The following is a 27,235-nucleotide window of genomic DNA, read 5'->3' as shown; positions in this document are numbered from 1 at the left end:
ATTAATCTCTTTTATTTATTTAGACTATTTTAAGTTCACATGCAACACAAAATAAATAACCCAAAATGAATAAATAGTTTGGTTACTTAGTTATTCTAGAAAAGTGGTCTTCATCGAACATCTTGTCCGAAAGTTCATTCAGTAGGGTTAAGATTGATTGTCGAGAATCATGACTGATAATAATTTATTCTTTTCTTTTTCTTTTGAAAAAACATGCATTAAATATTTTGTATATTTTACATATATTATTCGATTATATTAAGATAATTGGAAATATTTACAAGAATGAAATATGAAGAAAGACTTGTATATATAAATGAAAATTGATGAGAAGACTTTGATCAACTACTATTCAAGCAAGGCATCAATGCACCAAATAACAAATTGACCTCATCATCAATGGAGACCAAGACTCAAAAGTCTCTAATTAGGATCAATCACAGATAAATTCTATATATTTTACTTTTTTAATTTTAATATTTAAATATCATATTTTATTCTTTAAATTTATTTTCTCGACTATATATGTTTGCATCTATATAAATAATTTGATTTTATTAGAAGCCATAAAGATGGGCATGCTTGTGGTCATGGAAACTAGTGGCCATAATTCTTTAATTTCTTGATATATATATATATATATATATATTAAAATTTTTAAAGATTATGGGTTGAACATTTTCATTCTTCAATAATTTATATTATTTTAAAGGGTGAATTTATTACAACAAGTTCTTTTAAAATTTGTTATAATTGTTAATATTTTTTTGTTATTTAGAAAATCACAAATACTCTCTAAAATTAATACCCCTCAGTGATAACTCATTATAGATAATCTTAGTATTTTTCAAAATAATTTAAAACATATATTATTTTTTCAATGAATTGGTCAAGAAAGCCAAAGAAAATAAGCCTATATAGATATATATTCCTTAGGCATATCGTGAGAATCTAAAAAATTACTTTAATTTTAGTGTGCCATGATCGCAACAATCAACATGGTCCAACATAAGCCCGACAAAAATGACAAAGGATTTTTCTTATTTCAATTTAGTAAGTATTATATCAATGTGTACATCGTATATATCTTTATTTTTAAATAATAGTTTTATTTTATTTTATTTTTTAATTTTTAAAAACAACATATATCAATCACGCAGTGAAGCAATATTAATATATGAAGTTACAAGTCAAAATTTGATGGGAATACATTGGCAAAGACAAAATATTTCAAATAGTCGGAGGATCCGCGTACTCGTATTCGAGTCATGTCTTTTCTTATCCACTTTGATCTGAAGACCTAGAATGAGGATTGTTGGATTATCCTATTACCGAAGGTTTTAGATCAAGCCATGTAAATCTGTATTTATACAAACACCTGGATCTATAAATACATTCTCCAGTCCTAATTATTGGTATGTTATTTATTGCTAATAAAAACATTTATTATTTCACTTCTGATTTCAATAAAGATTTTCGTTGGATACCACTTTAAAAACCTAACGATCTTTTTTCGTCTCACGTCTCAAATTATTCAATCCAAACAATTGGAGCGAACTCAAATTAAATCATTCTTTTATTTGATGAGTTAATTATTTATGACAGTAAATGTGGACGAGGTACAATTCAAGTTGTAACTTTGGATATTTTATTTCCATGGGGATGAATGCCTTTTCGTGCACAGAAAGGATATAGAAAGCAACACATATGACGTAATCGAACTCCTTTATAAAAAAAATATATGTAAGAAACAAGAGTGAGGGCACGTGATTCTTGTTTGTCTAAATTAAATTAATTATCTATTTCGAACAAAGGCAAAGGGGAACCCTTAAGACAAAATTCAATCAACTCTAGAAATCTAAACATAATTTCAGCACCGGATTTTCTTCTTACAAGATTCTAAACTAATTGTACTATATGCATCAATAGTTGTTGTTAGAGTACGCTGAAGCATGTTGGCTACGCACCATCTGACAGCTCAGAATTCCCTTCTCGTGCTACTTTCGGGCAGGTAAACATTACGTTGGTTTTATGATTTTCGGCGAGAATTGAATTTAATGATTCCAAAATCTAAGTAAATCACAGATTTCGCAACACAGATGTTTCCCAATATTGACTGACATACGTTCCTCCCCCGTTGGGAAGGGGTTAGTCTAAGCACGAGACTGTTGGCAGACTTCATACAGAGAAAAAGCAAGAATCAGAAAGTCTACGCACCAAGTCATCCATGGTAGGCCCCACCCTTCTTGTCTTTCTTTCTTTTTTTTTTTTTGGCACTTTGAATCAAGAGATGATGTTTGGCATTTGTTGGGGCCCAACTCAAATGCTTAGCCACCACTTACAAAACAATATAAGGGCAGCAACAATGAAGCTTCTTATATTACATCCTAGGAAGCTTACCAAGAAACACCCTCCACTAAGTTGTAAGACAAATCTTACCTAGTATATACCAATGCACACTCAGTTGATGATCATGGCTGATTATGATCCCAATACAAACATGCCCGGTGACGGTTTCGGGTCAGAGCACGATGCACCGGTGGCCGCTCCCCATGACATCAACTTTCAGGTTTCTGACTTCTTTGAGTTCAGTGACTGGATTGAGGAGAATCCAGCGTTTTCCTCCATCCCTGCAGGTTATAATTCTCAAAATCCAAACTATACGCCTCATGTAATAGTGGCCAACTCCACTGGAATTAGCAGCAGCAGCAGCAGCTTCAGTGAGGGGACCATCAACAGTAAGTAAGCGTGTCTATGAGTTTAAATGCATCTAAATGCCCATTGCTGAAGTTAGCATACGCTTAAATGATGTGATATGATGCAAAGATTGGTTTAGCGTTATCGTAGAAAGCAGTGAAGTAACTAACGTATTTTGTTTCGTTTTTGCTATCAGGAGACAGTGGGAGTGGGAGGGAGAAGAAGGAAATCAAAGACAAGGTTGCTTTCAAAACAAAGTCTGAGGTTGAGGTACTGGATGACGGCTTCAAGTGGAGGAAGTATGGGAAAAAGATGGTCAAGAATAGCCCAAATCCAAGGTGCGTGTGGTTTAAGTTTCAGTAATCGATCTAGGATCAACGTGCTACAGAATTTGACATAACAGCATAAGTATAAGAATTAATATGCAATTAAAGCGTTTCTCTGTATTTTACTCCATGGCCATATAAGCAAAGAAGATTCCAGATGCTTGGCTCCAAGTTTATCCATCAAGAACCTGGTTCTGCATTCAGGATACAAGTCAAAGTCTCAGAACATAGAGATCAGAACTTTAACACTTTAATTACCCTTTAATGTATAAAGAAGTGTGAGATAACAACAAAGCAGAGAATGTAAAAGACATGGCGAATACTGAGTAATAGGGATAGCAACTGTCTTTTAGCCTCAACTAGTGTTGCATAAGCCAAAATAAAGAAGAAAGTCCAGTCTCCATCAGGCACCTGTGGTGTCTAAGTTTTCGACACCATAATTCTAATTTGCGTTATTTTAACAAGAGCTGATAAAATTATAAAATGTCTACAAACTAAAGAACTATGGATTATGCATTCTCAACGTGCTTTCTCTGTGTAGTATAGTGAAAATTATACTTACAAACATATGATTTATTCAACAGGAACTATTACAGGTGCTCAGTTGAAGGGTGCCCGGTGAAAAAGAGAGTTGAACGGTACAAAGAGGATCCACGTTATGTGGTAACAACCTATGAGGGTATCCACAACCACCAAGGTCCACAGCTCTGATTTCATCATAGAAATCTCACAAAAATGCTAGCAGTATTATGTAACTATGCTTCTCAATGTAGACAGTTTCAGTTACCTTGAGGGCTTGATCAGGGCTCTTTAGAGTAGATGGAATCCAGAGCTTATCATGGGATGCTCAGATGATGTAAGATCAAGAAAATTCATATATTTACGTTGTTAACTTTTTATGATGGGCAAATCTGACATGGACTTGATTTGATGAAAGTATGACTTTCAGCAAGTCCATTATCATCGAACACCAAAAGATAATGTATCCAAGATTTACTAAGAATTCTGTACAATGATGCCCCGTTCAGCCAATTTGTACATTTCCTGTTCAAGACAGTTCAGCAAAAAACTAGCAATATCCAGAGGCTCAGCACAGATACAGCTAGTGCTGCAACGGCTTTTAGAAACTCTACACACATTTTAAAAGAATAAATATCTAATAGAATGGGTAGCTCCAACTTGGTCAATGGATATGTGTGTTCTGTAACTCATGATCACTTGACAAATTTAGTTGGAAAAACAATATCAGGATTTCTTACATGAACATTTAATGCAACATGCTCGTTCCATGTAGCCGCTTCACCTTGAATAGGAATGGATATGCTCCATAAAACATGACCAGGCAATGACTTTTTCATTAATCCAGAAGAAGATTTTGGAACTGCATTTGTGCCAAAAATAAGATTCTTGTTGGACCTAGCCATACCACTGGAATGCAACCATCGGTATCCTGATTGCTGCTGTCTGCTAGTGCCCCAAAGCAGTTTATTACCATGTAAACTATTCAGTCCAGCAAGGTGGACTTCTGAGACTTTAAACAACGGGTCATAAAGTTTCTTGCGATTCTGTTCAGAGTCAGTTCCTTCTGGAAATATATGTTCATTGAGGCCATCCTTTTCTCCAATGCAAAGTTCTTCCGATGATAAGGCGAGCTGTTCAGGTTGCCGAGCTGAACAAACCCTATCTACTTGAAACAGAGCAAGCATTGAGGAGCCCACCATCTCGTAATTACGCAAGGGATCTCTAAGCTGCACTTTTAAACCCATTCTGAAATTGTTACCAAAAACACCACTTTTGTCTTCCCTTATATGCTGCCCACTACCCAATTCTACGGACTTGGCACAATATGCTGCAAAAAGCTCAGAGACAATTTCTTCATTCTCATCTTCAACATAGAATTCTCCAGAATCCAGCCTTATCCATTCCTCTAACGACATAGAGTATTTAATTATATCATCAAGATCCCGATTCTGCAAGCCTGAAGCTCCTTCAGAACCTAAGTTACTAGGAAACTCAGCCACCTTGCCTAAGGAGGCTGAGTTCCTAGGTAGCTGGATCCTAATGCTTGAAGGTGCCTCTTGACCTGGCATGCCAGACTGAATTTTTAGCCCTTCAACTAAAAGGCCTTCAATGTTTGTTATTGCCATAGGAATTAGATCTTCAAAAGATACGTAATCTGACTCCATCAGCTCACAATTAGAGCAAGCATCCAGCCGATTTTCAGCTGGTTTTTTCTCCACAAACGACTCAAGGCCAAACTCAGATTTCCGCTGCAAAGCCCATCTGTAAATTGTTTGAAAGAAGGAAGAGCAGGGGGAAAAAGAATAAGAGACAGAGAGAGAATAGATGTAATCTACAATACATATAGAAATCAAATTAACTGAAAACTCCGTGCCAACTATAAATTCTAGAATTCACTAACCTCTTACGAGCATCTGTTCTAGATTCAGATTCAGACAAAACTTGCTGCATTGTCTTCCCCGTGACATCTTCCAAAGGCATCAGTTCATTTGCCTGAATACACATCTTCTCAACTCCTCCAGATGCCCAACATTGTAGTATTTCCATGACCGTAAATCCCATCGCTGAAGGCAACACAACCGGAGCAGAAACTTGCACAATTAATCTGGCTCCATTGTTCGCATTTCTAAAATGCAATGGATTCATTGATCTGAAGAATCCGCCATCCTTTGTCCTAATAATTGGACCTACGCCTTCTTCAAGAGAAGGTAATCTTAAAGGTTCTTCTGCAGGAAGATAAACTGGACTCCCAAATCCACCAGAGCTAGCATGTGGAGAATACTGAAAGGCCTTCTCATTCAGACCCCATTCATTCATCAGAGCTTCTGTTTCCAAATTTTCAAGAATTTTAGCATTTCTTTTGCTTCTCAATGGTTGGGTTACACTACCTTGTTTCCTTTCAACTGCTTGAATAGCAAATGACAAATCAAAATCATCTGCAAAGGTCACCTTCGTAAAGCTGCTGGAAGTAAAGTCCTCTTGCTCTGCCATGAAATCAGTATTGAGAGTAGGGTTTTCCCCAGCTAGGGCATCCTCTTCAAACCCCCTTAGGGGAATTCCAGGCAGATCAGGGCCAGAACCACAAACCATGTCCTCTTGACTCAGGTCAATGCTCAACATGTTGAGAAAATCATTTTCTATTGATTCTGCAACATCATCCAAGCTAAGTGATTTAGTCAATCTTTCTGCTTTGTGAATAGACTTGGATTTGATGTAATTTTCGGGAACATAATACTTAACAATATCTAGAAATGAATCCAACTCTGATGGTTTAGAAGTCAACACATCATGGAAAGCTGAATCAAGTTCTTCCAAAGCTGGTTCAATAATGCACATGCTATTATCTCTATGTTCAGGATCATCTGCAGGACATCCATACTCATCACGATTGTTTCTATCAAGTTTTGAGTTCCCACCCACATGCTCATCAAAAGTGGCATCCTCTCCCTTGAATATCTCAGCAACATCAATGGTTTCAATCACAGAACTGTCAAACCTCTGACTACCACACTTCTCTACTCCCATCTGATCCTTCAATGATACTTCTACACCCTGCTCAATTACATCGAACTCGGTGTCAGTAAGCTCAAGTCCAGTGTTTCCACTTGCAGACTCAGGCGAGGCTTCAGACTTTGGTTTCAGGAACCTTAAGTGCTCATGAGATAAATCAAACTCCACTTCGCTACCCATCTTTCCTTCATCAAGTTTCCTATACAGTAAACTAACAGAGTGTGACAGCTCCGACCCTTGCTTTGGCATTATTTCCTCAAGAAATTTTACAGCTAGAGATTGTGAATGATGATATGACCCTTCAGCTGAAATCCTTGTGACAGCATCAAGATTGTGATTGTCAAGCTGGCTGGTTCTACTCCTCCAATCAAAATCAGCAAAATGATTCATATTACCTTCCTGCACAATATGAGGAACTTTCACAAAAGAACCCGGCTCAAATGAGTTACTGTCCAATACGGAAAACCCAAAACTAACATTTAGTATTGCGCCTTTAGAATTGCCTGTGAGCTTAAAGCTGGTGGTCCACTTTCCTGAGCTCCTCCTACCCCCCTCTAACTCCTCCAGTGTAAGTGGGAGCAACCTGCTCAGATCAACCAAGTGATTCCCAATATCTGTTGGTGCCCCTATTACAGAGGCATGAAGCGAGAAGAGCTTGGGCTCGTATTTTACTGAATTGTGGGGCCCAGTTCTACCATAAATAGTACATCGGTGCATGAGAGTCTCTTCAAACTCAGCTGTTCCCAAATAGACCCCAGCAGGGCGAGTTCTTAACATGTCAGCCTTCCGTTTCCAAGTCACACACAAGTTAAGGTTGTCAAAATTCGACGGCAAGCCTTCAATAGTATGGACGTGCAGAAAGAAACAACAGTTGAATCGATGATTTCGACTGTGGGTCAAAGCCTTTAAAGGCTTCCAATTCCATATTGATGATTTCTTGTCCTTATGCAACGAATCTCGAATAACGACATTAGACTTGGATTCTGAAGTGCCAGTTTTAGCAACCACGTGCTTGCAGTCATCGTAAGATGCATTAAATGCCTTAAGCGGGCTTTTGTGCAAATAAAGGGCTTTGCTGATCTCTTCGATATCACGCAATAAAAGCCCACAACTAGCATCTTCATCGTCACCTTTCGTGAATTCAACTTCGAATGACATGCCCCTCACGCCCAGATCAGAATATCTGAGTATACCAATACACACTCCTACCAGAAGTTGGAACTGCCCCTTATAACTGATCCCTGTAAAGGAAAAAAGCAACAATCAGAGAAGGAAATTTAAAATGATTTAGCAATGGAAGTGTAGGTTGTAGCTAAACTAGCAGTGTTGCACTCACTCTATTCTTTTTGTTAGATTATAGTAGCCTAAAAAATTCATCTATTGGTTATGACAATTACTTCTTCAATGAAAATAAACAAAGTACTTGCCTTTACATGATTTATTTCCTCTATGCATCTTGTTTACATCATATTACCCAGGTTGATTCTTAATCCTCAAATTGACAAATCCAAGAGGAAATCTCAGAACAATACTTCGTTCAGGATTCTTGCAATAAGCATAACAGTTCAATCAAGAAATAGATTTCTCTAAAAACAGAATCAGAAAACAAGAAACATGAAACAAAGACAAACCCATCAAGATAGAGAAAACACACTTCCATTGAAGAAAGTAAAAGTTCAATAAATCACGGAAGCCAAAAAAAAAAAAAAAAAAAAACACTTACTTCATACTCAAGAGAAACTTGTGATTTATACACTACTTCATAATTCAGTGAATCATAGAGCTCAAAACCTTTAATCAAAATCCCAGATGCACAAAAATCATAAAATAAAAAAAAAAAAATAGCCAGACAGGCAGGCAGACATACAATCAACAGGCAAAGCAAAGACAAGATTTCATGAAACTTACATAAATTCAAATCAAGAAAGGAGGCCGTGTTGACTATCAATCCTCTTGGCTGCTGAGCTGAATGGTTTTTACTTCTTTATTTTTCCTATTAATTTGGGTTTGGAGGTATGAAAATTCGTTGGCGCTGATTTGTAGCTTCGCCGGTATATCCACTTCTTGGGGAATGTGTACTCTCTCCGGAGCTGTTGAAATAATGAAGAAAAGAAACCATCAATTTTTTGTCTCGTACTCTGCCAAGTGGGCCCCCACCCCCACCCCCTTCCCCATCACTCATACTGCTCTGTTCTCTTTTTTTCTTTTAATAATGATTTTCTTTTTAAAGAAAAGAAAGAAAATCATCAAGAATTGAGCATCTGTTGATGGAAATTGAAAAATTACTTAAAAGGGTAAGAAGATAATTTAAGATTTTTAATTGAAAATATTAATTTTATTTTTGTTGAAATTTTAGTGTTTCAGAACAACTAATGTTAATGGAAGTTATTATTTAATTTTGGATGGATGTTATTAAAAAAAATAAAATATATAAAATTTTTAAGATATTAAAATTCAAAGTCCACAAATACATTATGAGCTATCCAATAAAAAATTGAATGAAATTCTTAAAAATGTCAACAGAATGAGTTAATTGTTATCATATCTAATCGCATCAAATCTCAAAAGAATCGGAGCTCATTTTTCTAATTGAAAAATATACAAAGAAAAGAACACTCCATCTTGGTAAAAATTTACTTTTTATCTAAAAATAAAATAAAATAACAATCATAAGCAACACAAGTTTGATATTATATTTACAGTTCATTGATTTGCAAGACATCATTGTCAACATTACAATGAAGTTATATGCCCCTCACAGAGCCTTTAGCTCGGAGAGGTAAGAAGATAAGCAAGTCAAACGTTTATGTTTTTTTCCCAGATCACTGTGAGCTTCTCAGGGGCTCCCACTACTCCACATTCCTAATTCAAATAGCTACTGCCCTTTGATGAAAACAGTAAGGGCATTAAATTGAAAGAAATGGAGGATTACATTCCACGACAACCAAGAAAGATCGAGGGGCGACCAAAGAGTTGAATGCTAACTTCTGTTCTTGATCTTTCTTTGGGCTTTCAAGTCTAAGACGACGACACTGATGTTATCCTTGCTGCCCTTTTGCAGGGCACGATTCGAGAGGTACTCTGCCGCTGCTTGAGCCGCAGGATCTATTCCTTCACCGCGTTGCAGTGGAACTGTGGCTGCATTCTTTTTATGCCAGAGTAGTATCCTTTTACGAGCGATATCACAGACCTCTTCGTTTGTCAGCACGTCCCACAAACCGTCGCTGGCCAGAATGAGGCAGTCGTCCTCCCTGGTTCGGGGGACTATCATTACTTCAGGATCCGGAATAATCCAGGGCTTTAAATACCGATCTCCTGCAGCACCAAAGAGAAAGTACAGTGGACAAATTTTCATGCTTAGCAATAAGGTTTTCTTTAACATGCACATAGTCAAAATGCCTCTTTTAAATGTAGGACAGACTGATTATAAGACCTTTAGACATTCTTGTCTAGTATATATTTGTAAAGTATCAGGTACCCCTAGGGGGAACCCAAGGGGAAGAGGGAAGAAACAAGAACAAATTGGTTTCCGACAAGATTTTTCCGTATTTGGATATTATTCCCTTACAATTAGAGACTAAGCAGGATACTAAACCATCCATGCATTAGTGTGTCCCTGATACATTTCTGTAACATTTCTAAGCCTGCCCAAAATGTCGACGAAAATATTGCATTAAACTAGCATGTATGTCAAAAGAGCAACTTTTTGCCAGTGATATCATGCTATGACAGTGTCTAGGCTGTTAAGTTAATTTTGGATCAACATGGAAGCTGTCGATAAGAGAAGTTTAAACAAGAAGAACCTAAACTTATGCAAACAACCAAGAAAGAGAAGGATTTTATCCAGAATATGAGCAGCGACTGATCAGATGGAAAGTAAAATGAAATGCAAATGAATGAAAAGGTGAAAGCTAACAACGGCATACCGATTGACCTAGACATCGCAAGGACTCCAAAGACACGATGTCCATTCCACTGTATTACCTTGCCTCCAGATGCTTCAATTCTTGCATATTCATCTTCACGATTTGGCTACAAGATAGGAGAAAATAATGTTAGGTTATGATAAAAAGATTCATCAAAAGTTTCAGAATGAAGTGACATACTTACCTTGTGATCCACAGACAGCGCCATGGGTTCTTTGCCACGGCAGAGCACAGCCCTTGAATCACCACAGTTAGCCACTATTATATGCGATGAACAAACTATGGCAACAACGGCAGTAGAACCCACAGTTTCAGGAGCAATAGGTTCAAGACTGGCTTTCCCTCCAACTTCATCATCCACCTTGATAAAACATTTTGAAAGTGCCTTTTTCCACTGCTCTTCACAATTTTCCTTACTACTTCCTCCATTCAAGGTGGTCATGATAATTTCCAATTCTTCAGCCAAAGCAGAATGAATACGGTCTCGACAATAATTTGCAACCTGAAAATATGATTTCAGATAATGTCTCAAGCAAAAAAGGCCAACCCAAGCGTGTAAGTTCTTGTGTGGTGGTTGATTTTTTTGCTGAGATGAGAGAAAGAGTGAGATACCTGAGAGCCCCCGTGGCCATCATAGACTCCAAAGAAATGGCCTGTCAAATGGCTCAAGGGGGATGTCACACCATCAAATTCGTGATCACCCATAAGCATCTGGAGAGGAATTTTCATAAACCGAGGCATTGTTGCCACGGCATCTTCCATTTCTGGTCTCCTACCGCACACAGATGTAAACCCCCACAGAGGCACATAATCTACCTTAAAAACACTGCGGTTGGCTCTTACATTCGGCCCTTTATCCAATTGCATAACAACTTGAGATGATTTTGAGCTGGGACCATCTGCAATCTCTTCGTCTAAGCCAACACCCATGGATAGAGAGTCACCAAAACCAGTGCCAATTTTTGGATCTCCCAAATCTCTGGTCTTGGGAATAAGTTCAACATCACATACGCTGTTCACAACCTCTAAAATGGTTGTCCCAATTTCAGAATTGATTTCAAAACCTAACAAATCATCCCCACATAAACTACTAGTGTCACTCACCACAGACAAGCAGCAAGAGTTATCAAGTATTGCATCGCCCTCCAATGACGATAACCCATCTTCTTCACTCTCGCGAACTACGTCAGTAGCTAACCAGTTGTTTTCATCCTCGAAAGTCAAAGCCAGCACGGAAGAAACTCCTCTCCTATTCTCTTCAGATCCCAACAGCATTGTGGAACTGATTTCACTTCCTGAATCACAAAAACTGCAATCCTCATTGTCACCGTCTACAGAGTTAGCCACCTTAATCTGAGAATGCGGAAACAAGCTTGCTGGATCGGCCATCAAGTTGAAGTTCGTAAAGTTCATACGAGTTTCTACAATCAGATTGTCCAATACCGAATTACCTAATCTAAAAGGCACTGCAACCGCCTGATATATCTCCTCCATCAAAATCACTATCTAAATAGCAAAAGGTACCCTGCCAGCCATCTAAAGTTACATGACCTGTCATTGTTAAACTAATTCATTACCTTCCTCTAAAATCAAGATAAATCTAGAAGTAGAAGTTCATAAACCAATCCCCATCTCAGAAAACATATAGCAAACACATAAACGCTTTAATTCACTCTGTGACATCCCACTCAACTAAAAATAGAAATTGACTTTTCAGATCTGGTGATCAAAAATAAAACACCAACTACCCTCCGTGAAAAAGTATCATCAGATATAGAAAGGTGAAACTAACTTGTCTGGACCTCATCTCAAGGTGTTATTCTTGGGACTAGATTACCTCTACCTTCATCATATACAGCAAACATGGAGGAAGAAAATAACTTCAAGAAAGATCCAAGAAGTTCAGCTGATCAACTCAGAAAATCTCCAAGAATCAGAAGAAGGAAATCAAGCTCAGCCCTTTAACACACAGACACAAGAAGAAAATAAAGTAACAACAAAAGGGTTCATGTGAAAGAACCTAGGAACGGCCGAGAACAAAAGTTTCAAGAATCACATGGAAATCCTGAAACAAAAAAGGGCAGCTTTTTTTCCCCCACAAAAAGCTTTGAGTACCCTGGATCTGAGGCAACGCATGTCAACCCTTACTCAAATCTTGAGACTGGTTTTCTTAGTATAACTCTCTCTTTCAACCAATAATTCTTTAACTTACTTGCATCAGTATAATATCAAGAAACTGACAGTAATAAATAATGAATGAAAGCTCAATCAGTTGAAAAAAGGAAAAAATAAATAAACAAAAGCACTGCCTAAATTCTTACTCTTTCAGGTTGCTTCCAAGAAACTGTAGAGTAATTCACTTTCCCCTCACTTAGTTGAACATCTGCGGAAAACAGAGGAAAAAGTGTTGAGAAATCAAGAACCCAAACACTAATGGGATGCTAAAAGAAGATCTTTTTTGGGGGGTTGCTTTCTTAGTCAAGCAGTTTTTGCCCAATGCTTGGAATTGATTGGAAAGACTAAAGAAAGAAAGAAGCTAATAATGTGCTAATTATTATATTATCTATATATAGCTACTGTTATCAGAAACTGGAAGAGAACTACCCCTTCCTTTCCCTTCTCAAAATTACTACCCTCAAAAGGAAATTGAGCAGTAAATACCTAAATATAACATGAAAAACTAGGGTTAAATTTGTTAAAATTTGCTTTAAGAAGGTACAGTTGATTGTATTAATGTACATCATCAAATATTAGATAATTATATCCAATCAACACATACTATTTAAGTAAATCAACAACTATTATTAAAGTATAATAAGATCCCACACATTGATGAGGTAACCTTATAGTTATAGGATATCAGTTTCGTCAATTGAACTATATCTTAACAAAATGAACACGCATTTTTGCATGCTGATATGATGATAATCTTTGTATCTTTATGTTATATATTAAGAATTGGTTTTAATCATATTATGCAAGTGTAAAAATAAATGTATTAAAAAGGAAAAGAAAAGTTTTATAACAAAAAATTTATGTTTGCCGAAATATTTCTACATGAACCGTAGCTCAAAATCAATTTTTTTATTGTTTTTAATAAAATTCCATCCATCAATTATTTATAGCGAAACACTTAAAATGATATTGTAAAATTATAATTTTATTCAGCACAAAAGCTATTTTCGAATACACCCTTTCATCCTTAGCTAACTTAGCACAAAATTAAATTTGGATCCAGGGACTTAAATATAATGTTAAGTTAGATTATAGGTACAAATAACTTAGTCTCAATTAAAGTGTGAAGCACACAAAAATCAGCTAAGATGATTAATGTATGGTAGGTTTTTATTTTATAGTCAAACCCGCCCTGATTTGATACATACATTATTATAATACTTCAATATCAATATTGTCTAATGTTTACCTTTTTATTTATTTTTTTGGGGGACATTAAGGGGGAGAGAGAGAGAGAGAGAGAGAGAGAGGCAAAGCTCTTATAGTCTCACCCGCCCTGATTTGATACATACATTATTATAATACTTCAATATCAATATTGTCTAATGTTTACCTTTTTATTTATTTTTTTGGGGGACATTAAGGGGGAGAGAGAGAGAGAGAGAGAGAGAGAGGCAAAGCTCAACACCTAAAATCAATAAGTGGTATTTCTATCTATTCGCGATTTTGGTACAAAATGCAGAAAATAGCAGGAGGGTAACTGGAGGCGTGAATCTTCCCGACTAGAGCATTCGTAATCAAAAGGAACCAAAAGCGCTTTTCTCAGTAGAAGGGGGAATTTATTCTTTCTGAAGAAAGATTCACAACACGATGTCGTATTTGCTGCCGCACCTTCACTCTGGTTGGGCCGTCGATCAGGCAATCCTCGCTGAGGAGGAGCGCCTCGTCATCATCCGTTTCGGCCACGACTGGGACGAAACCTGCATGCAGGTCAATTTTCTTGTTATTTGGCCACATTAATTACTCGATAATGAGTTCGTTTCAATTTTCTGGTGAATTTTTATAGTTAATTGGAACTTCTGGACAAGGTGGTTTAACTATTCAATTTTTTTTGGTTGTTGATGGGGGGAATTTTAGCTGCGCAATTGCATCAGTTAGGGCTCTTACAGGTTATAATTATGGTAGAATTCTATGTATTGGTTCTGATTTTTCAGGTTTTTTCTTTTTGGGTAGTTTCGATTTCATGTGGTTGTGGTGCTCAACTGATCACTTAAAACTATGATTTCAGCTGTTCTGTGAGCATAGGATTACAGTGGAAGTATCAGACTTTCAGTCATTTGTATTAGGCATGGCCTGAATTAATTTAGAGTGTGTTTTACCCTGTTTCTACTGCATGTTATAGATAGGGAATCATGGCAGATGGCAAATATCTAATACTATATAGCAACTAGAGCCTTTGCTCAGCTCTTCATTTTCTGTCTCAGACGTCAATGATGGTTCAAGGTTTAGTAATATTCATACCTATTACCAAGTTTGTTTGTGGATTGATTACTTTCAAGTTGTAATCAGTTGAAGTTACTTGCAGGAGTTTCACATTAACAATTCTGTACGAATTTATAATTGCCCAACACACTGGATATGCAATATCGTCAGGCTCCCTGTAGAATGAGCTGATTTATCTCCCTGTAATCTGAAGCTTCACATTCATGTTTGGAGAAAAAACATAAATCTTCCAACATCAAGTCCATAGATCTGTGGAAATATTTACTATTTATGGAAATAGCGTGTTAATAATTCCATTTGCTGTGCTTGTTTGTTTGTATGAACCAATGTCCAACCATTACAAAAGATTATGCAAGTCTCGTTGGTGCCATTAAATAATGCTGAAACTTTCAACATAAGGTAACCAGAATCTTGCTCTTTCCTTTAACACCTGTCATCTAAATTCAATTAGTGCTCATTTAGTGTGATCAGCAGTAGAATGCTGTGTGGCATGGTAGGCATATTCTCCATATAGCAGGATCTTGTTCCTCCCCCATGACATCAATTCTTCAGAAACATCTGTCTGAACTTTTGCTTAGACCTTGCTGTAACTATTGACAGTTGATTAGGTTTGTTTGGTTCTGATGTTTCCTCACATCTCCTATTGTTTCATTCTGATGCTTTTCCGCACGTCATATGTCTAAGTTCATTGGCTTTACGACTTTTCACATTATTTATAACTCATATTTTGCACCTCACACTGGTTTGTTTTTCCATTCTAATTTTCAGATGGATGAGGTGCTGGCTTCAGTTGCCGAAACAATAAAGAATTTTGCTGTCATATACCTGGTGGATATCACAGAGGTGCCTGATTTCAACACAATGTATGAGTTGTATGACCCTTCCACAATTATGTTCTTTTTCAGAAACAAGCACATAATGATTGATCTTGGCACCGGAAACAACAACAAAATCAACTGGGCCTTGAAGGATAAGCAAGAATTTATTGACATTGTTGAGACTGTGTATCGTGGTGCGAGGAAGGGGCGTGGTCTAGTTATCGCTCCGAAAGATTACTCCACCAAATATCGCTATTGAGTGTTATGTATGGCCTTCACCAATTCTGTGAATGTATTGACTTGGCAAATTGATTGGCTTTAAAGGGCTTGCAAGAACGTCTACCATGGGCTTAAATGCCATGAGGTTTTACCATTGGTGTTGCTTGGCGATGATGTATGACATAATTGTTTGTCTCAACCGTCCGTTGAGCATACTTATTGGAACTCGAGAACGAAATCCCTTTTAATTAATCTTCAGCTGGAACTGTCTTTCTGGGATTGATTGACAATGTCTATTTCATGTATAGTTGCATTTTCAACACAAAAGCCTTTTCTTTAAATGACAAATGGGAGATGACTTGGGCGATTTAATAATTACACTCTCTTCTTGAGATTTAGTTTAATTATACATGGAATTCTTATGATTTAAAAAAATTACATCTAGTATTCATGAGATTTGCTTCTATTAGTCAAAAGGAAAATTCTCACTTTTGGTCCAATTAGATAGGGTTATTCTCACTTTTGGTCCTGAGCTTTACGGACTTAACACTTTTGATTTCAAAATTCTAATTTTTTAATAGAGTTACTCCAGTTCCATTAAGTACTAACAGAAATGGCACGTGACTTGTCACGTGTCATTAGTCAATGGCTAAGTGAACGCGGTAGGGTCGCATGGGGCCATTCTCACTTCATTTCAGACCAAAAAAATATCATTCATTTTCGTTTTCCCTAAATCAAAACCCTAAATTCTAAATCCAGAAATCAAATCCCTAAATCCACAAAGCACCTAAAACAAAATCAAGATCTTTTTGAAGATATTTTGAAGAGCAATAGATTTTGGAGCAAAGAGCGCTTAAGAAAGATGAGCTTGAGGCACCAAGTGCTTGTGACTTCCCAGACTCTAAGTACGAGAAATACGGTTAGTATTTCGATCTTTCTCATTAAATTGTGTTAATGCTTTGACAAACTTGTAAATAAATGAATGATTGTTTGTGATGTGGTTTCTGTAAAAAAAAAAAAAAAAGGTTGTTTTTGAAATTTTATGTTGTTGTGTGGTCCCTTTTGTTAAAAAAAAAAATAGTTTATGAGACATGTTCTTTTTTTCCAAGGCATGTGGCCCCTTCAAACACTCTGTTTGTCTATGATTTTTTTTTGGTTTTTTATTATATGAGACATCTTCTGTTTACAAACATATGATTCTTTTGTTCTGTCTCTAAATAGATTAATCTTAGTTTGTGTATTATTGCTTTTTGATTAGATATTAATTTATTCCTGCTCGTTTTTTTTTTATATATATATTTTTAGGGAATGACCCTTTTGTCACTATTATTCTATATCATGGGGGTTCAATTATTCATAACCCTAAGCCTGAATATGTGGGTGGAATTAAAAGTAAGTTTGACTTTGTGAATGTATTTAATATTATTGTGGAGTACTTAAACAAACTTGGTGAGAAATTGGGCTACATGGGGCCTAAATAATTTTATAGATATTTGAACAATTTTACACAACTCAACTATCAAATTGAGATTGTTAAATTTACTAAAGCATATAGTCCCCAAAATAGAATTTTTACTTTGTATTTGGAGTGTGTAGTGGATGATGGGAATGATCCTGACTTGAATGAAATATAATGGGATGGTGTTCACAAAATAGTGGATAGTCATGCAGAGGGTAATGAGGCAAAGGGTAATGGGCAAGTGGTGATGATGATGATGGGGTAAGTGAAGGGGAAGGGGATGATGAGATTGATAGGTTATTTGACTTTGGATTAGAGGACTCTGAGTATGATTGGGAGGGTGATGATTCAGAGATTGACAGACAGTAATATAGATGGTTGTGGGGGTGAGGATAGTGGTCGGGAAGAGGTTGAATCATCTGACTCTGACGATACAACATCAAATGACGATGTATGCTTGAGTCAAGATGATTTTGATCCTATCGTTGGTTTTGATGAGGAGGAGAAAGAACCTCATCTTGTCTTCAATCCTAGAAACAAATATGATTCTCACTTTGAAATTGGGATGATATTAGTAACAAAATTAAACTAAGAGAGGCAATCCACAGTCATGCTATCAGTACAAAGAGGAGTTTGAAAATATTCAAGAATGATAAAAGAAGAGTTTATGTTAAGTGTCTAGGGGATGGGTGTCAATGGATAATGCATGCACTTAATGGAAGAGAGTACATCCCAAATTAGATAATATAAATTAGAACATAAATGTGCTAGATCATTTAATGTGAATAGCAAATGATTATCAGCCAAATATCAAGATGTCTTCAGAACAAATCCTAAAAGGAATGTGAAGGGGTTTAGAAAAGACGTAATTAAAGAACTTAGGTGTCACGTATCAAGAAACCAAGCATATAGAGCAAAGAAAAAAACATAAGAAGCAATTGAAGCAAAGCTGAAAATCAATTTGATAGTTTGTGGGACTATGCATCAGAATTAAGAAGCAATAATCCTGGGTCCACAATGATGATGGTAATAACTAATGGGGATGATGGTAAAGAAAATTTTCCAAATTTTATGTGTGCTTTGATGCTTTGAGGCAAGAATTTTTATTTGATTGTAGACCTGTGATACAGGTGGATGAGTGTCATCTAAAGGGTCCCTATGGAAGTGTTATGCTAATTGCAGTTTCTATTGACCCAAACAATAATTTGTATCCTTTGGCTTATGTTGTAGTTTTTGGAGAAACTAGGGAAGCATGACAGTGGTCTTTGGAATTGTTAAAGGTTGATTTGTATATTGGGAGGGATGACACATATACTTTTATTAGTGACAAGCAAAAGGGGATGATTCCTGCATTTTGAGTGTGTGTTCCCTGGGGCAGATAATAGATTTTGTGTGAGGCACTTACATGACAACATGAAAAATGCTGGATTTAGAGGGTTAACTTTCAAAAAAAGGTTGTGGAATGCTTCAAAGGCAATAACAATGAGTGAATTATTTAATTTTTGAATAGAGAAATTTGCTCAACTAGATCCCAAAGTGGTTGAGTGGCAAGCCTCCAGCACATTGGAACAGGTCACATTTTAATTGTTTTTAAAAGTATGATATGCTGTTAAAAAATATTTGTGAGACATTTAACAGTAACATTCTTTGAGGCCATAGAGAAACCAATCATGACCATGCTTGAATGGATCAAGGAATGGATAATGATAAGACTATTAGAATTGAGAGTTAGGGCCAGGAAAAAATGGCCAAACAAAGAAATCTGCCCTAAAATCAGAAAAATTGTTGAAAAAAACATTGATGAAGTTGCTGATTGCATATCAATCAAGTCAGATGATTGACATTTTGATGTGTCATGTTATGATGGTGCTAGGTATGTTGTCAATTTACGAAACCACACTTGCACATGCTGAAAATGGGATCTGACAGGCATTCCATGAAATCATGAAATGAGTGCCATATGCAGTCAATCCCTAGAGCCAGAGGACGTTGTTAATCCTTGCTATAGTGTGGCAACTTCCATTGAGGTATACAAGCATGACATCTTACTTGTTAATGGCCCTAAGCTTTGGAAAAAAACTGGACTTATCCCACTTCTTCCACCCAACTTTGGAAGGGGTGCAGGAAAGCCTGCAAGAGCTAGAAGATTAGAGCTTGATGAGCCATCCAACAAGGGAAAAAGAGGACAAAAGACCAAAAGAATCAGACCACCAAATTGAAGAGACAACCATATAAGGTGATGTGTCATTATTGTAGAAAGACAGGCCACAATAAAAAATAATGTGCAAGGAAGAAAATGAACCATCCTATTGAACTAAGTGTTGTAGAACAACCGAGGAAGATGATAGTAAGTCTGGGAACTTTTAAAGTTTCATTTACTTCTACTCAATTAATTGATGTTGGCATTTATTCTATGCAGGCAAGGAAAAGACTTCTACAACCATGCAGTCAATAGTTATTGTTAAAAAGAGCCCACAAAAAACTGTAAGTCTTTTAAAAAATTATTTAATTTATTATTGATATTACTAACTTTAATTTAATCTTATGTATAGACAAGGAAATCACTAGAAAATTCATGCAGCAGGGTCTAATATATTGACGTTAATTATAAACTTGAAACTAACATTACTTTGTATATAGTCAAGGAGGACTACAAAATCAAAGTTCATTGACTCATCCTCTTAACCAAATTTTGCATCTTCTCAGTCAAATACCAGTGAAATGGTAAAAATTGTTTGATGCAACATATATTTAGTTTTCTTAATCCATGTTAATAATATTAATCTCATTTTTTATGAACAAGTCAACAAATACTCCACAAGTTTACACAATGCTCAACCGTGAACCAATCCTCTGTTAGTGGAGTCCCTTGTCTCACAAAAAGAGGAAAGAAGTTCGCCACAATAACAAACTTAAGTGCAATAGTGGCTGCAACTAAAAAGAAAAAAAAAGTAGATAAGAAGGTAAATGAAATGTTTAGCAACAGATTTTTGGATTGTATTGGCCGCAGATTTTTGGCTTGTATTGGCAAGGGATTTTTGGGATGTTTTTACGAACAAAATACTGCACTTGTTGGTAGACTTTTGGAGGATATTTTAGCACATTTTGGGTCTGTAAAGTGGTAGAGTATGACAAATTTTCAGTATGTAAATGGAACTTTACAACACATTTTATTAATGAATTATGATCAGTGCATTTCAATATAATTTCTGTTTTTTTGCAATTTCAGTGCTTGTGCAATTTCAATTGTTCAGTTTCAATTTTAGTTTTTGTTTTACTACTTCTTGTTCTTGTGCAATTCCAGTGCATTTCTATGCCATTTTCATAACTTATGCTTGCTCATCTAAACACAACATAAACTAAATTTACTTGCAAAAAAGGCATATTCATTAGTCTTTTTACACATAATTGACCACTACTAAAAGGTCGTTTAGTAATATATAAGAACATCAAATAATACATAATAGCCAAATGGTTCAAACTACCAACATACATAACGATAGCAAAAAAAAAAACCCCCGACAGTTACAGAAACCGAAATTTGATTTCTTCGAAGCAATTTTTGAATTTCTTCTTCTTGCAAATTGAGTCGGCGCAACAAATCAGAAATTATTATGGTAGCTCTTGCACAAATTGGTGGATCAAACCACATAAAAAAATCCACATCCACCTCTACCTCTCTTCAAAGAACAACCATAAAACCTTCTACCTGGATTGTCACTTGTCCATGTGTTCTTCAAATGAGTAGCTTTGTAACAATAGCATTCAATATTTGAATTATTTTGAGATGTTTGTGACATCTTTTGGCCTATTGATCTCAAGATAAAGTGATGAAAAAAAGATAAAAATATTGTGTAGTGTTTGTGGGTTATTTACATATACAAATAGCACAAAACTATTTTTGACGCCTTTTTTCCCTCCAAAAAACTGAACACACTCCTGAAGGGTGTTTTTCTTTTCCCCGAAAGCTAACAATAGACCAAGTCACGTGCCGTTTCTGTTAATATTTAAGAGAATAGGACTATTCTGTTAAAAATTTAGAGTTTTGGGACCAAAAGTGTTGAGCCTGTAAAGTTCGAGACCAAAAGTAAGAATGACCCTATTTAATGGGAGCAAAAGTGAGATTTTGCCGTTAGTTAAAATATATCATTTTTTACTGATATTAACAAAAAATAATTAGATAGAAATTATTTTGATACTAATTGATTTATTATTAATTTAATGCAGGTTAATTAATTTTTTTCTGACCAAATTATCTTATACATATTCACTCGTTAATGCATGTAAAGATATATATCTTCACAAAATTGTTTAGTCAGAATTTTTTTTATCCACAATAAGTCGACAATAAATCAATCGAGGGTACATATAATTTTATTTTATTTTATTAATATCAATAAATTCAGTAAATTTTAACTAACAGATGACTTTATTTATTAAATTGAATTAAATCTCATAATTACTAGTTTAATTCTTTAAATTACATAAAATATACATGTAATTAACCAAACTTCATGAAGGAAGCATAATTATCCCAAAAGCATAACTTGAAAACATACAAATATATAAGTAAATGTATTTTATACTTTTTGACCAACAAATAAGAAAAGAAATTAGGGTGAAATGCTACACTTTTAAACTAACTGGTCCGCGCGGTCCATGTAAACATATTAAAAAAAAGAATTATGACCTGAAATGATGAAATTTTTTTTATAAAAAAGTAATTATAATAAACTTGAAAAAAATAAGGCGTGAGAGAATGTACTTATAACTTATAATAAATGTGGATACGGTGAAAGAGAAACGTAATGTAGTGAGTTGTGGGGGAAAAAAATATAACTGTGATATTATTAAAAAATATTAAAAATAATATTCTGATTAAAAAAATTAAAAGAAAGAATTGATTTAAAAAATAAATTTGTGTATTTAGAAGTTAATACCACAATTTTTTTTCTTTTTCTTTTTAATTAATAGTATAGATTTTAGAATAACTTATGAAATGGGTAGTTGGACCATTCACCTGCCAAAGCCCAATGACGTCTATTCCAGAATCCAAAACTGATGGGCCCAATCCAAAGAACTGAAATCGTCTTTAATGAGATGCCAGCGCAGACTCCACCCGCTCCCCACATCCCACCCCGCAACGCTCTCTCTCTCTCTCTGGTCACTGCTAAAACTTAAAACCCTAAAGCCACTCCAGATCTCAATCTCTGCACTTTTATCCCCAATTTCTTCCCCGTGAAGTTATGGCAACCACAACTGAACCCACAACCCTTAGAAGAGAGGAGGAAGAGGATGAGGACTCGAAGCCATCGGCTGAAGACGAGGATACCGGTGCTCAGGTAGCCCCGATCGTCAAACTCCAAGAAGTTGCCGTTACCACCGGGGAGGAAAACGAAGATGTTCTTCTTGATTTGTGAGTGTTTCAATCCTCTCTTTAGATTGGAGTAGGATGCTTATTGTTGCTTTTTTAGGGTTTGGAATGGATGGAGACAATAGATTAAGGCGGGTTTATTCTCATGCAATTGATGTAATGCATGTGGCATCTTGAATGAATACATGGAATTGACTCTGTAAGTATTAATCTGAAGCAACTTTTGTTAATTATAAGTGGATATTGCGTTAGGATTTTAAATGAATTGATGCAATAGATGAAGGCTGGTTGTCATGCCCGGTGCTTTCGTGATTTTGTTTGTGTATTGTAGTCATTGTTGCTGCATATTTTCGTGATTGGAAGGTGAAGTTATTACATATGTTTCCTGCAGTAAATTATCAATAAATATCTGTTGGGATTTTCATTTTTTTTATTTTTGGGAGGCCGTTTTTCTTAAAGGATAATGGATGAACTGACTGCAGCATACATGGATTGCCTAATTTTGTGCTCTGTGAATGTCGCTATGGTTCTTCTTCCTATATCAGTATCACTAATGTTCAGTTCTTGTCTTTGGTAGGAAATCAAAGTTGTACAGATTTGACAAGGAAGGTAACCAATGGAAGGAGAGGGGAGTTGGGACTGTGAAGCTACTAAAGCACAAGGAAAGTGGCAAAGTTAGGCTTGTCATGAGGCAGAACAAGACCCTTAAAATCTGTGCCAATCATCTCGGTTAGGAATTCGTATACATTTTTGTACATTTATATGTTTTTCTTTGTTGTTTGTATGTCATACCTGTAGTTTTGCTGCTGTTTGTGGGAGTTTAGGCGAAAATATTGATATGAACTATGTTTGTGTAATCTTTTGTTCAAACGTCATTACCTCTGATGATATGTCTTTGGCTGAATTGAGTATTGTTTTGTATTTATAGTGCTGTCCACAATGACGGTGCAAGAGCATCAAGGAAATGACAAGTCGTGTGTGTGGCATGCTGCTGATTTTGCAGATGGAGAGTTGAAGGAGGAAACTTTTTGCATTCGATTTGCTTCTGTGGAGAGTGAGTTAAACTCTAATTTATTTACTTGCTTCTAATCTGCAATATATACATTATTGGTCACCCTTGCAACCAATTGAAATGGTGAACCTATATGCTATTGTATGTGTGTTCTTTTTTATGTGATTAGATATTTGAAGCAGTATGTACATCACATGATGGGTTAATTGTTTTTGGGTAAGATCTAAATAGTTTTTGTGGTTTATCCTTCACAACTCTTCCTCGTGGGTTTAAATCTCTATACTGTTAGTTAAAGAACTCCTTCATTTGGAAGGATTAATGTCCTTGGGTGGGTATTTGAATTGTCTGCGGTCCTAACAGTTAAAGCTCATGAAGAAATGCAAGTTGGTCATTGTAGTGATAATTTATAAATTCCTAACAAGCTCTATTTATCATGGTGTGCCATGGCTCAAGGCCAGCAGCGTTCTTCAGTATAACACTGGCCTTGCAGTAGGGAGATGAATCAGTCAAATCTTTTGATTCCTTTTTGTTCCTTCTGGGTGTGGGGGAAAGCCCTCGTCTGTCTCAACAGCCACTCAAGGATTCTCTCTCAGCACATATGCCTTTCATGTCTTTCTTTCCTTTGCTTGGTTTCTTACTGCTGGCATCTTATTTCTTTTATTTGCTTTCTCCTTTTTCCCTTCTGTTTTTTTCTTTACCAGTCTCTACTAGTCCTTTCCCTTTTTCTTTTCTTTTAACATTGTAATTATTGATTTAGTTTTATGTTTTTTAGTTGCTTAACTCATTGAAATTATTGCTAAATATGTGAGGATATTGCTGAGCTTGCTGCAAAAATGTTATTTTGCTCAGGTAGATCATCAAGTTGGTTACATAACTGCTGAAATTATTAAAATATTGCTTAATTTATTGAAATAAGTGGTGAATTTGATTAAATAATTTATTAATATTTGTGTGAGCTGAATTCTCTTCTTGTAAGCTCTTGATGTGTTTATTTTTATACTATTTTGTTGAAAGCTACTAATACTAAAAGTACATAAATTCATTGACGAATTATGCTCGAGCTACAGTGTCATGGCTGTAGGGTGTCTTTGAGCTCTGGTGTGACATAAGCCTATAACAACTATGACACTCATGTAGACAGGAGAAAGGTTTGTAGCATAGTTGTAAATTGCACGCACGCCCTTCTTTTTAAATGGCGCTGAGATAATTTGGTGACGCTATGGCGCAGAGGCGCACCTTTGTTGAGCCCCAGCCCAATTTTTCGTACCTTCGTACAAAATAGAGCTAGAGGGGTGTGCGTATCTTATAGCCTATCCTCTCAATTCCCCCCCTCCAATCATGCCTGCCAATCTTTCCTCACTGTTGTCTTGTTATTTACCACCATGCATGCAAAAGGAATAATGTAGATGATGGTTCCATATTATTCGTCCTGTTACGTAACTTTAGTTATTATGCCATTTGGCTCCTGCTAATTGGAATTATGCATTGCCTGTTAGCTTAAATTAGTTTGTTACTATTTTTTTCTCTTGTTGGGTGCTACATATATCTGTACTTATGGTTTCTTAATCTTTTCCTGTTTGTTTCAGATTGCAAAGCTTTCAAGGATAAGATTGAAGAGATCACCGAATCTCAGGGAGAGGACAGTGGGGAGAACCAAGAAGCCACCGCTGCTGCCAATCTTATTGAGAAGTTGAGTGTAGTGGGAGATAAACCAGAGGCCAAAGAGGCACCTTTGTCCTCGGAAGAGAAAAGGGATGACAATGAGAAACTGGAAAAATCTACCAATTAGAAGAAGGGTTTTGCCATTCTTGTCTGGCTTTTTGGTTGACAAGGGTTGAAGCATGGATTATTCAGGTGAATTAACCTAGTGTTGAATATTGCGTTTGTGAAACATGGTGTGCTATGTGATTTGGTTTGTTTACTGGTCTCCTGGTGGATTGTTCTTGGTGTGCTTGGAGGCTCGGGGTGGCGGTTTACCTTGATATTTGTTGCTTTGTTTTAATCAGTCCATATGTATTGCTAAATTTTTAAACTGGGTGAATTGCCCTAGCATATATTTGATCTTTTATCATTACAAGGTCTTTGTTTCATGGGCCCTTTTTTTTCATTTTTTCTTTTTGGCTGGTGATGAGTCATGGACATTGATTTTTTCTTTTCCTGAACCAAGTTGAGTCGGTACGGCTTTGAGTTGGCAAGAGAAGAGTGATGGGTTCGAACTCTGGTTCCACCTGAACTGGACCTCTGTTGTGATGTGTTGTACTTTTGAGCATCTTGTGTGTGTCCTTTCAGGATGGGTGGGCCTTGAGTTGAGAGTGCTCGGTGGCCAAACCGTAAGGTAACAAAAATATTCTCGGCTGCCGAAAGATTCATTTCTCTTATTATTGCTTTATTTCTGCCAAGTTGTCCATTTTGCTTAAATTGTTTTCTTAGTTGTGTACAACATTGCCTAGCAATAGCCGGATGATATAAGCCGTCCACAGAAATTTGCACTATGTTTGTTTTTATTTTCAACTTATTTCTGAGATAAGTCAAAACATACCCAATGTTTGCCATCATTCAAAAACACCTTATTTAGGTGTTTTTAACTGTTTTAGCATAAAAGCATATATATATATATACATACATATATATAAAAAATGCATGATTTGACAATGAATAGTAATTTTTGTCTCTCAGAATACAACATTAAACATATAATACTTATTTTAAATTATCTCAAAAGACATGAATTTGACAATGAATAGTAATTTTTGTCTCCCAAAACACAACATTAAATATATAATACTTATTTTAAATTATCTCCAAAAATAAATTCAAATATACATATTATCTCTAATACATACTTATTTATCTTTGTTTTTCTCTCTTTATTTTCACAAAATACAACAAAACACTCAGAAAACGAATCCAAACATTATGTTGATGTCTCTGTTCTCGCGAGAAGCTGGGCACATGGGAATGCCAAGAAAAATGCGTCCTTGCCTATGGATATCACAGACAATTTCATATCCAAATCCCAAGAAAAATGCGTCCTTGCCTATGGATATCACAGACAATTTCATATCCAAATCCGTTGCGGAATAAATTAGCCTAAAATACATTCCCCCAACCCTTCCACCCGCACCAGTTGTTTGTTGAAATATCTGTGGTGTGTTAAGTTAAAATTCATTGTGTTTTGTAAAACTTACCAAAAAAAAAAAAGAAAAAACACCTTCAGTTAACGGAAGGAGAATTGGATGTACTTTTTGTAGTGTTTTTTTTTTTTTTGTTGCATTTGATTTTATTTTTTAAAGTTTTCTTTACTAGAATATCCTTGTGGTGTTTATTTAATAGTTTGGGTATTTTTAATTTATTTCAGGTGGTTTTTTCGGGGGTGATGACTATTGTTTTGGGTACCTGATGTCACGTAGATTCC

The 27,235-nt window shown here is 35.9% G+C and overlaps 5 protein-coding genes across 7 annotated transcripts; 3 read left to right on the top strand and 2 right to left on the bottom strand.

Moving 5' to 3' along the window:
* On the top strand, window positions 2,282–3,748 carry LOC105179013 (probable WRKY transcription factor 50). Its single transcript, XM_011102635.2, has 3 exons — window positions 2,282–2,738; window positions 2,894–3,035; window positions 3,608–3,748. Exons 1-3 carry the CDS (start codon window positions 2,453–2,455, stop codon window positions 3,732–3,734), a joined length of 555 nt encoding a protein of 184 aa, XP_011100937.1. The 5' UTR covers window positions 2,282–2,452; the 3' UTR covers window positions 3,735–3,748.
* Window positions 3,063–8,692, bottom strand: LOC105179099 (protein PLASTID MOVEMENT IMPAIRED 1-RELATED 1). Of its 3 annotated transcripts, XM_011102774.2 has the most exons (4): window positions 8,463–8,692; window positions 5,446–7,795; window positions 4,283–5,306; window positions 3,063–3,217 (listed from the first exon to the last, which is right to left on the bottom strand). In XM_011102774.2, the coding sequence occupies exons 2-4, from the start codon at window positions 7,710–7,712 to the stop codon at window positions 3,197–3,199; spliced, it is 3,312 nt and encodes a 1,103-aa protein (XP_011101076.1). In that variant the 5' UTR covers window positions 7,713–7,795; window positions 8,463–8,692; the 3' UTR covers window positions 3,063–3,196. The 3 variants fall into 3 exon arrangements, with proteins under 3 accessions (XP_011101076.1, XP_011101027.1, XP_020548075.1); XM_011102725.2 differs by lacking the exon at window positions 3,063–3,217 and having other exon boundaries at window positions 4,007–5,306; XM_020692416.1 differs by lacking the exons at window positions 3,063–3,217; window positions 8,463–8,692 and adding an exon at window positions 8,278–8,421 and having other exon boundaries at window positions 4,007–5,306.
* LOC105178942 (probable protein phosphatase 2C 50) lies at window positions 9,225–13,004 on the bottom strand. Its single transcript, XM_011102554.2, has 5 exons — window positions 12,802–13,004; window positions 11,093–12,031; window positions 10,665–10,982; window positions 10,481–10,586; window positions 9,225–9,869 (listed from the first exon to the last, which is right to left on the bottom strand). The coding sequence occupies exons 2-5, from the start codon at window positions 11,972–11,974 to the stop codon at window positions 9,535–9,537; spliced, it is 1,641 nt and encodes a 546-aa protein (XP_011100856.1). The 5' UTR covers window positions 11,975–12,031; window positions 12,802–13,004; the 3' UTR covers window positions 9,225–9,534.
* Window positions 14,118–16,258, top strand: LOC105178856 (thioredoxin-like protein YLS8). Its single transcript, XM_011102455.2, has 2 exons — window positions 14,118–14,425; window positions 15,707–16,258. Exons 1-2 carry the CDS (start codon window positions 14,306–14,308, stop codon window positions 16,013–16,015), a joined length of 429 nt encoding a protein of 142 aa, XP_011100757.1. The 5' UTR covers window positions 14,118–14,305; the 3' UTR covers window positions 16,016–16,258.
* On the top strand, window positions 22,550–25,910 carry LOC105178787 (ran-binding protein 1 homolog c). The gene is made up of 4 exons (XM_011102350.2): window positions 22,550–22,850; window positions 23,386–23,537; window positions 23,737–23,862; window positions 25,407–25,910. The coding sequence occupies exons 1-4, from the start codon at window positions 22,681–22,683 to the stop codon at window positions 25,607–25,609; spliced, it is 651 nt and encodes a 216-aa protein (XP_011100652.1). The 5' UTR covers window positions 22,550–22,680; the 3' UTR covers window positions 25,610–25,910.

This window comes from Sesamum indicum, linkage group LG1 (genome assembly GCF_000512975.1).
Source record: "Sesamum indicum cultivar Zhongzhi No. 13 linkage group LG1, S_indicum_v1.0, whole genome shotgun sequence".
NCBI lineage: Eukaryota > Viridiplantae > Streptophyta > Magnoliopsida > Lamiales > Pedaliaceae > Sesamum > Sesamum indicum.
This window is presented reverse-complemented; position numbering and strand designations above follow the sequence as displayed.

Coding starts and splice junctions, on each gene's coding strand:
- LOC105178787 (XM_011102350.2), top strand. CDS start 22,681: ATGGCAACCACAACTGAACCCACAACCCTTAGAAGAGAGGAGGAAGAG. Junction 22,851..23,385: donor GAAGATGTTCTTCTTGATTT/GTGAGTGTTTCA, acceptor TGTCTTTGGTAG/GAAATCAAAGTTGTACAGAT. Junction 23,538..23,736: donor AATCTGTGCCAATCATCTCG/GTTAGGAATTCG, acceptor TTGTATTTATAG/TGCTGTCCACAATGACGGTG.
- LOC105179013 (XM_011102635.2), top strand. CDS start 2,453: ATGCACACTCAGTTGATGATCATGGCTGATTATGATCCCAATACAAAC. Junction 2,739..2,893: donor CAGTGAGGGGACCATCAACA/GTAAGTAAGCGT, acceptor TTTTGCTATCAG/GAGACAGTGGGAGTGGGAGG. Junction 3,036..3,607: donor AAGAATAGCCCAAATCCAAG/GTGCGTGTGGTT, acceptor TTTATTCAACAG/GAACTATTACAGGTGCTCAG.
- LOC105178856 (XM_011102455.2), top strand. CDS start 14,306: ATGTCGTATTTGCTGCCGCACCTTCACTCTGGTTGGGCCGTCGATCAG. Junction 14,426..15,706: donor GGGACGAAACCTGCATGCAG/GTCAATTTTCTT, acceptor TCTAATTTTCAG/ATGGATGAGGTGCTGGCTTC.
- LOC105178942 (XM_011102554.2), bottom strand. CDS start 11,974: ATGGAGGAGATATATCAGGCGGTTGCAGTGCCTTTTAGATTAGGTAAT. Junction 10,983..11,092: donor ATGGCCACGGGGGCTCTCAG/GTATCTCACTCT, acceptor TCATATTTTCAG/GTTGCAAATTATTGTCGAGA. Junction 10,587..10,664: donor CGCTGTCTGTGGATCACAAG/GTAAGTATGTCA, acceptor CCTATCTTGTAG/CCAAATCGTGAAGATGAATA.
- LOC105179099 (XM_011102725.2), bottom strand. CDS start 7,712: ATGTCATTCGAAGTTGAATTCACGAAAGGTGACGATGAAGATGCTAGT. Junction 5,307..5,445: donor AGAACAGATGCTCGTAAGAG/GTTAGTGAATTC, acceptor AACAATTTACAG/ATGGGCTTTGCAGCGGAAAT.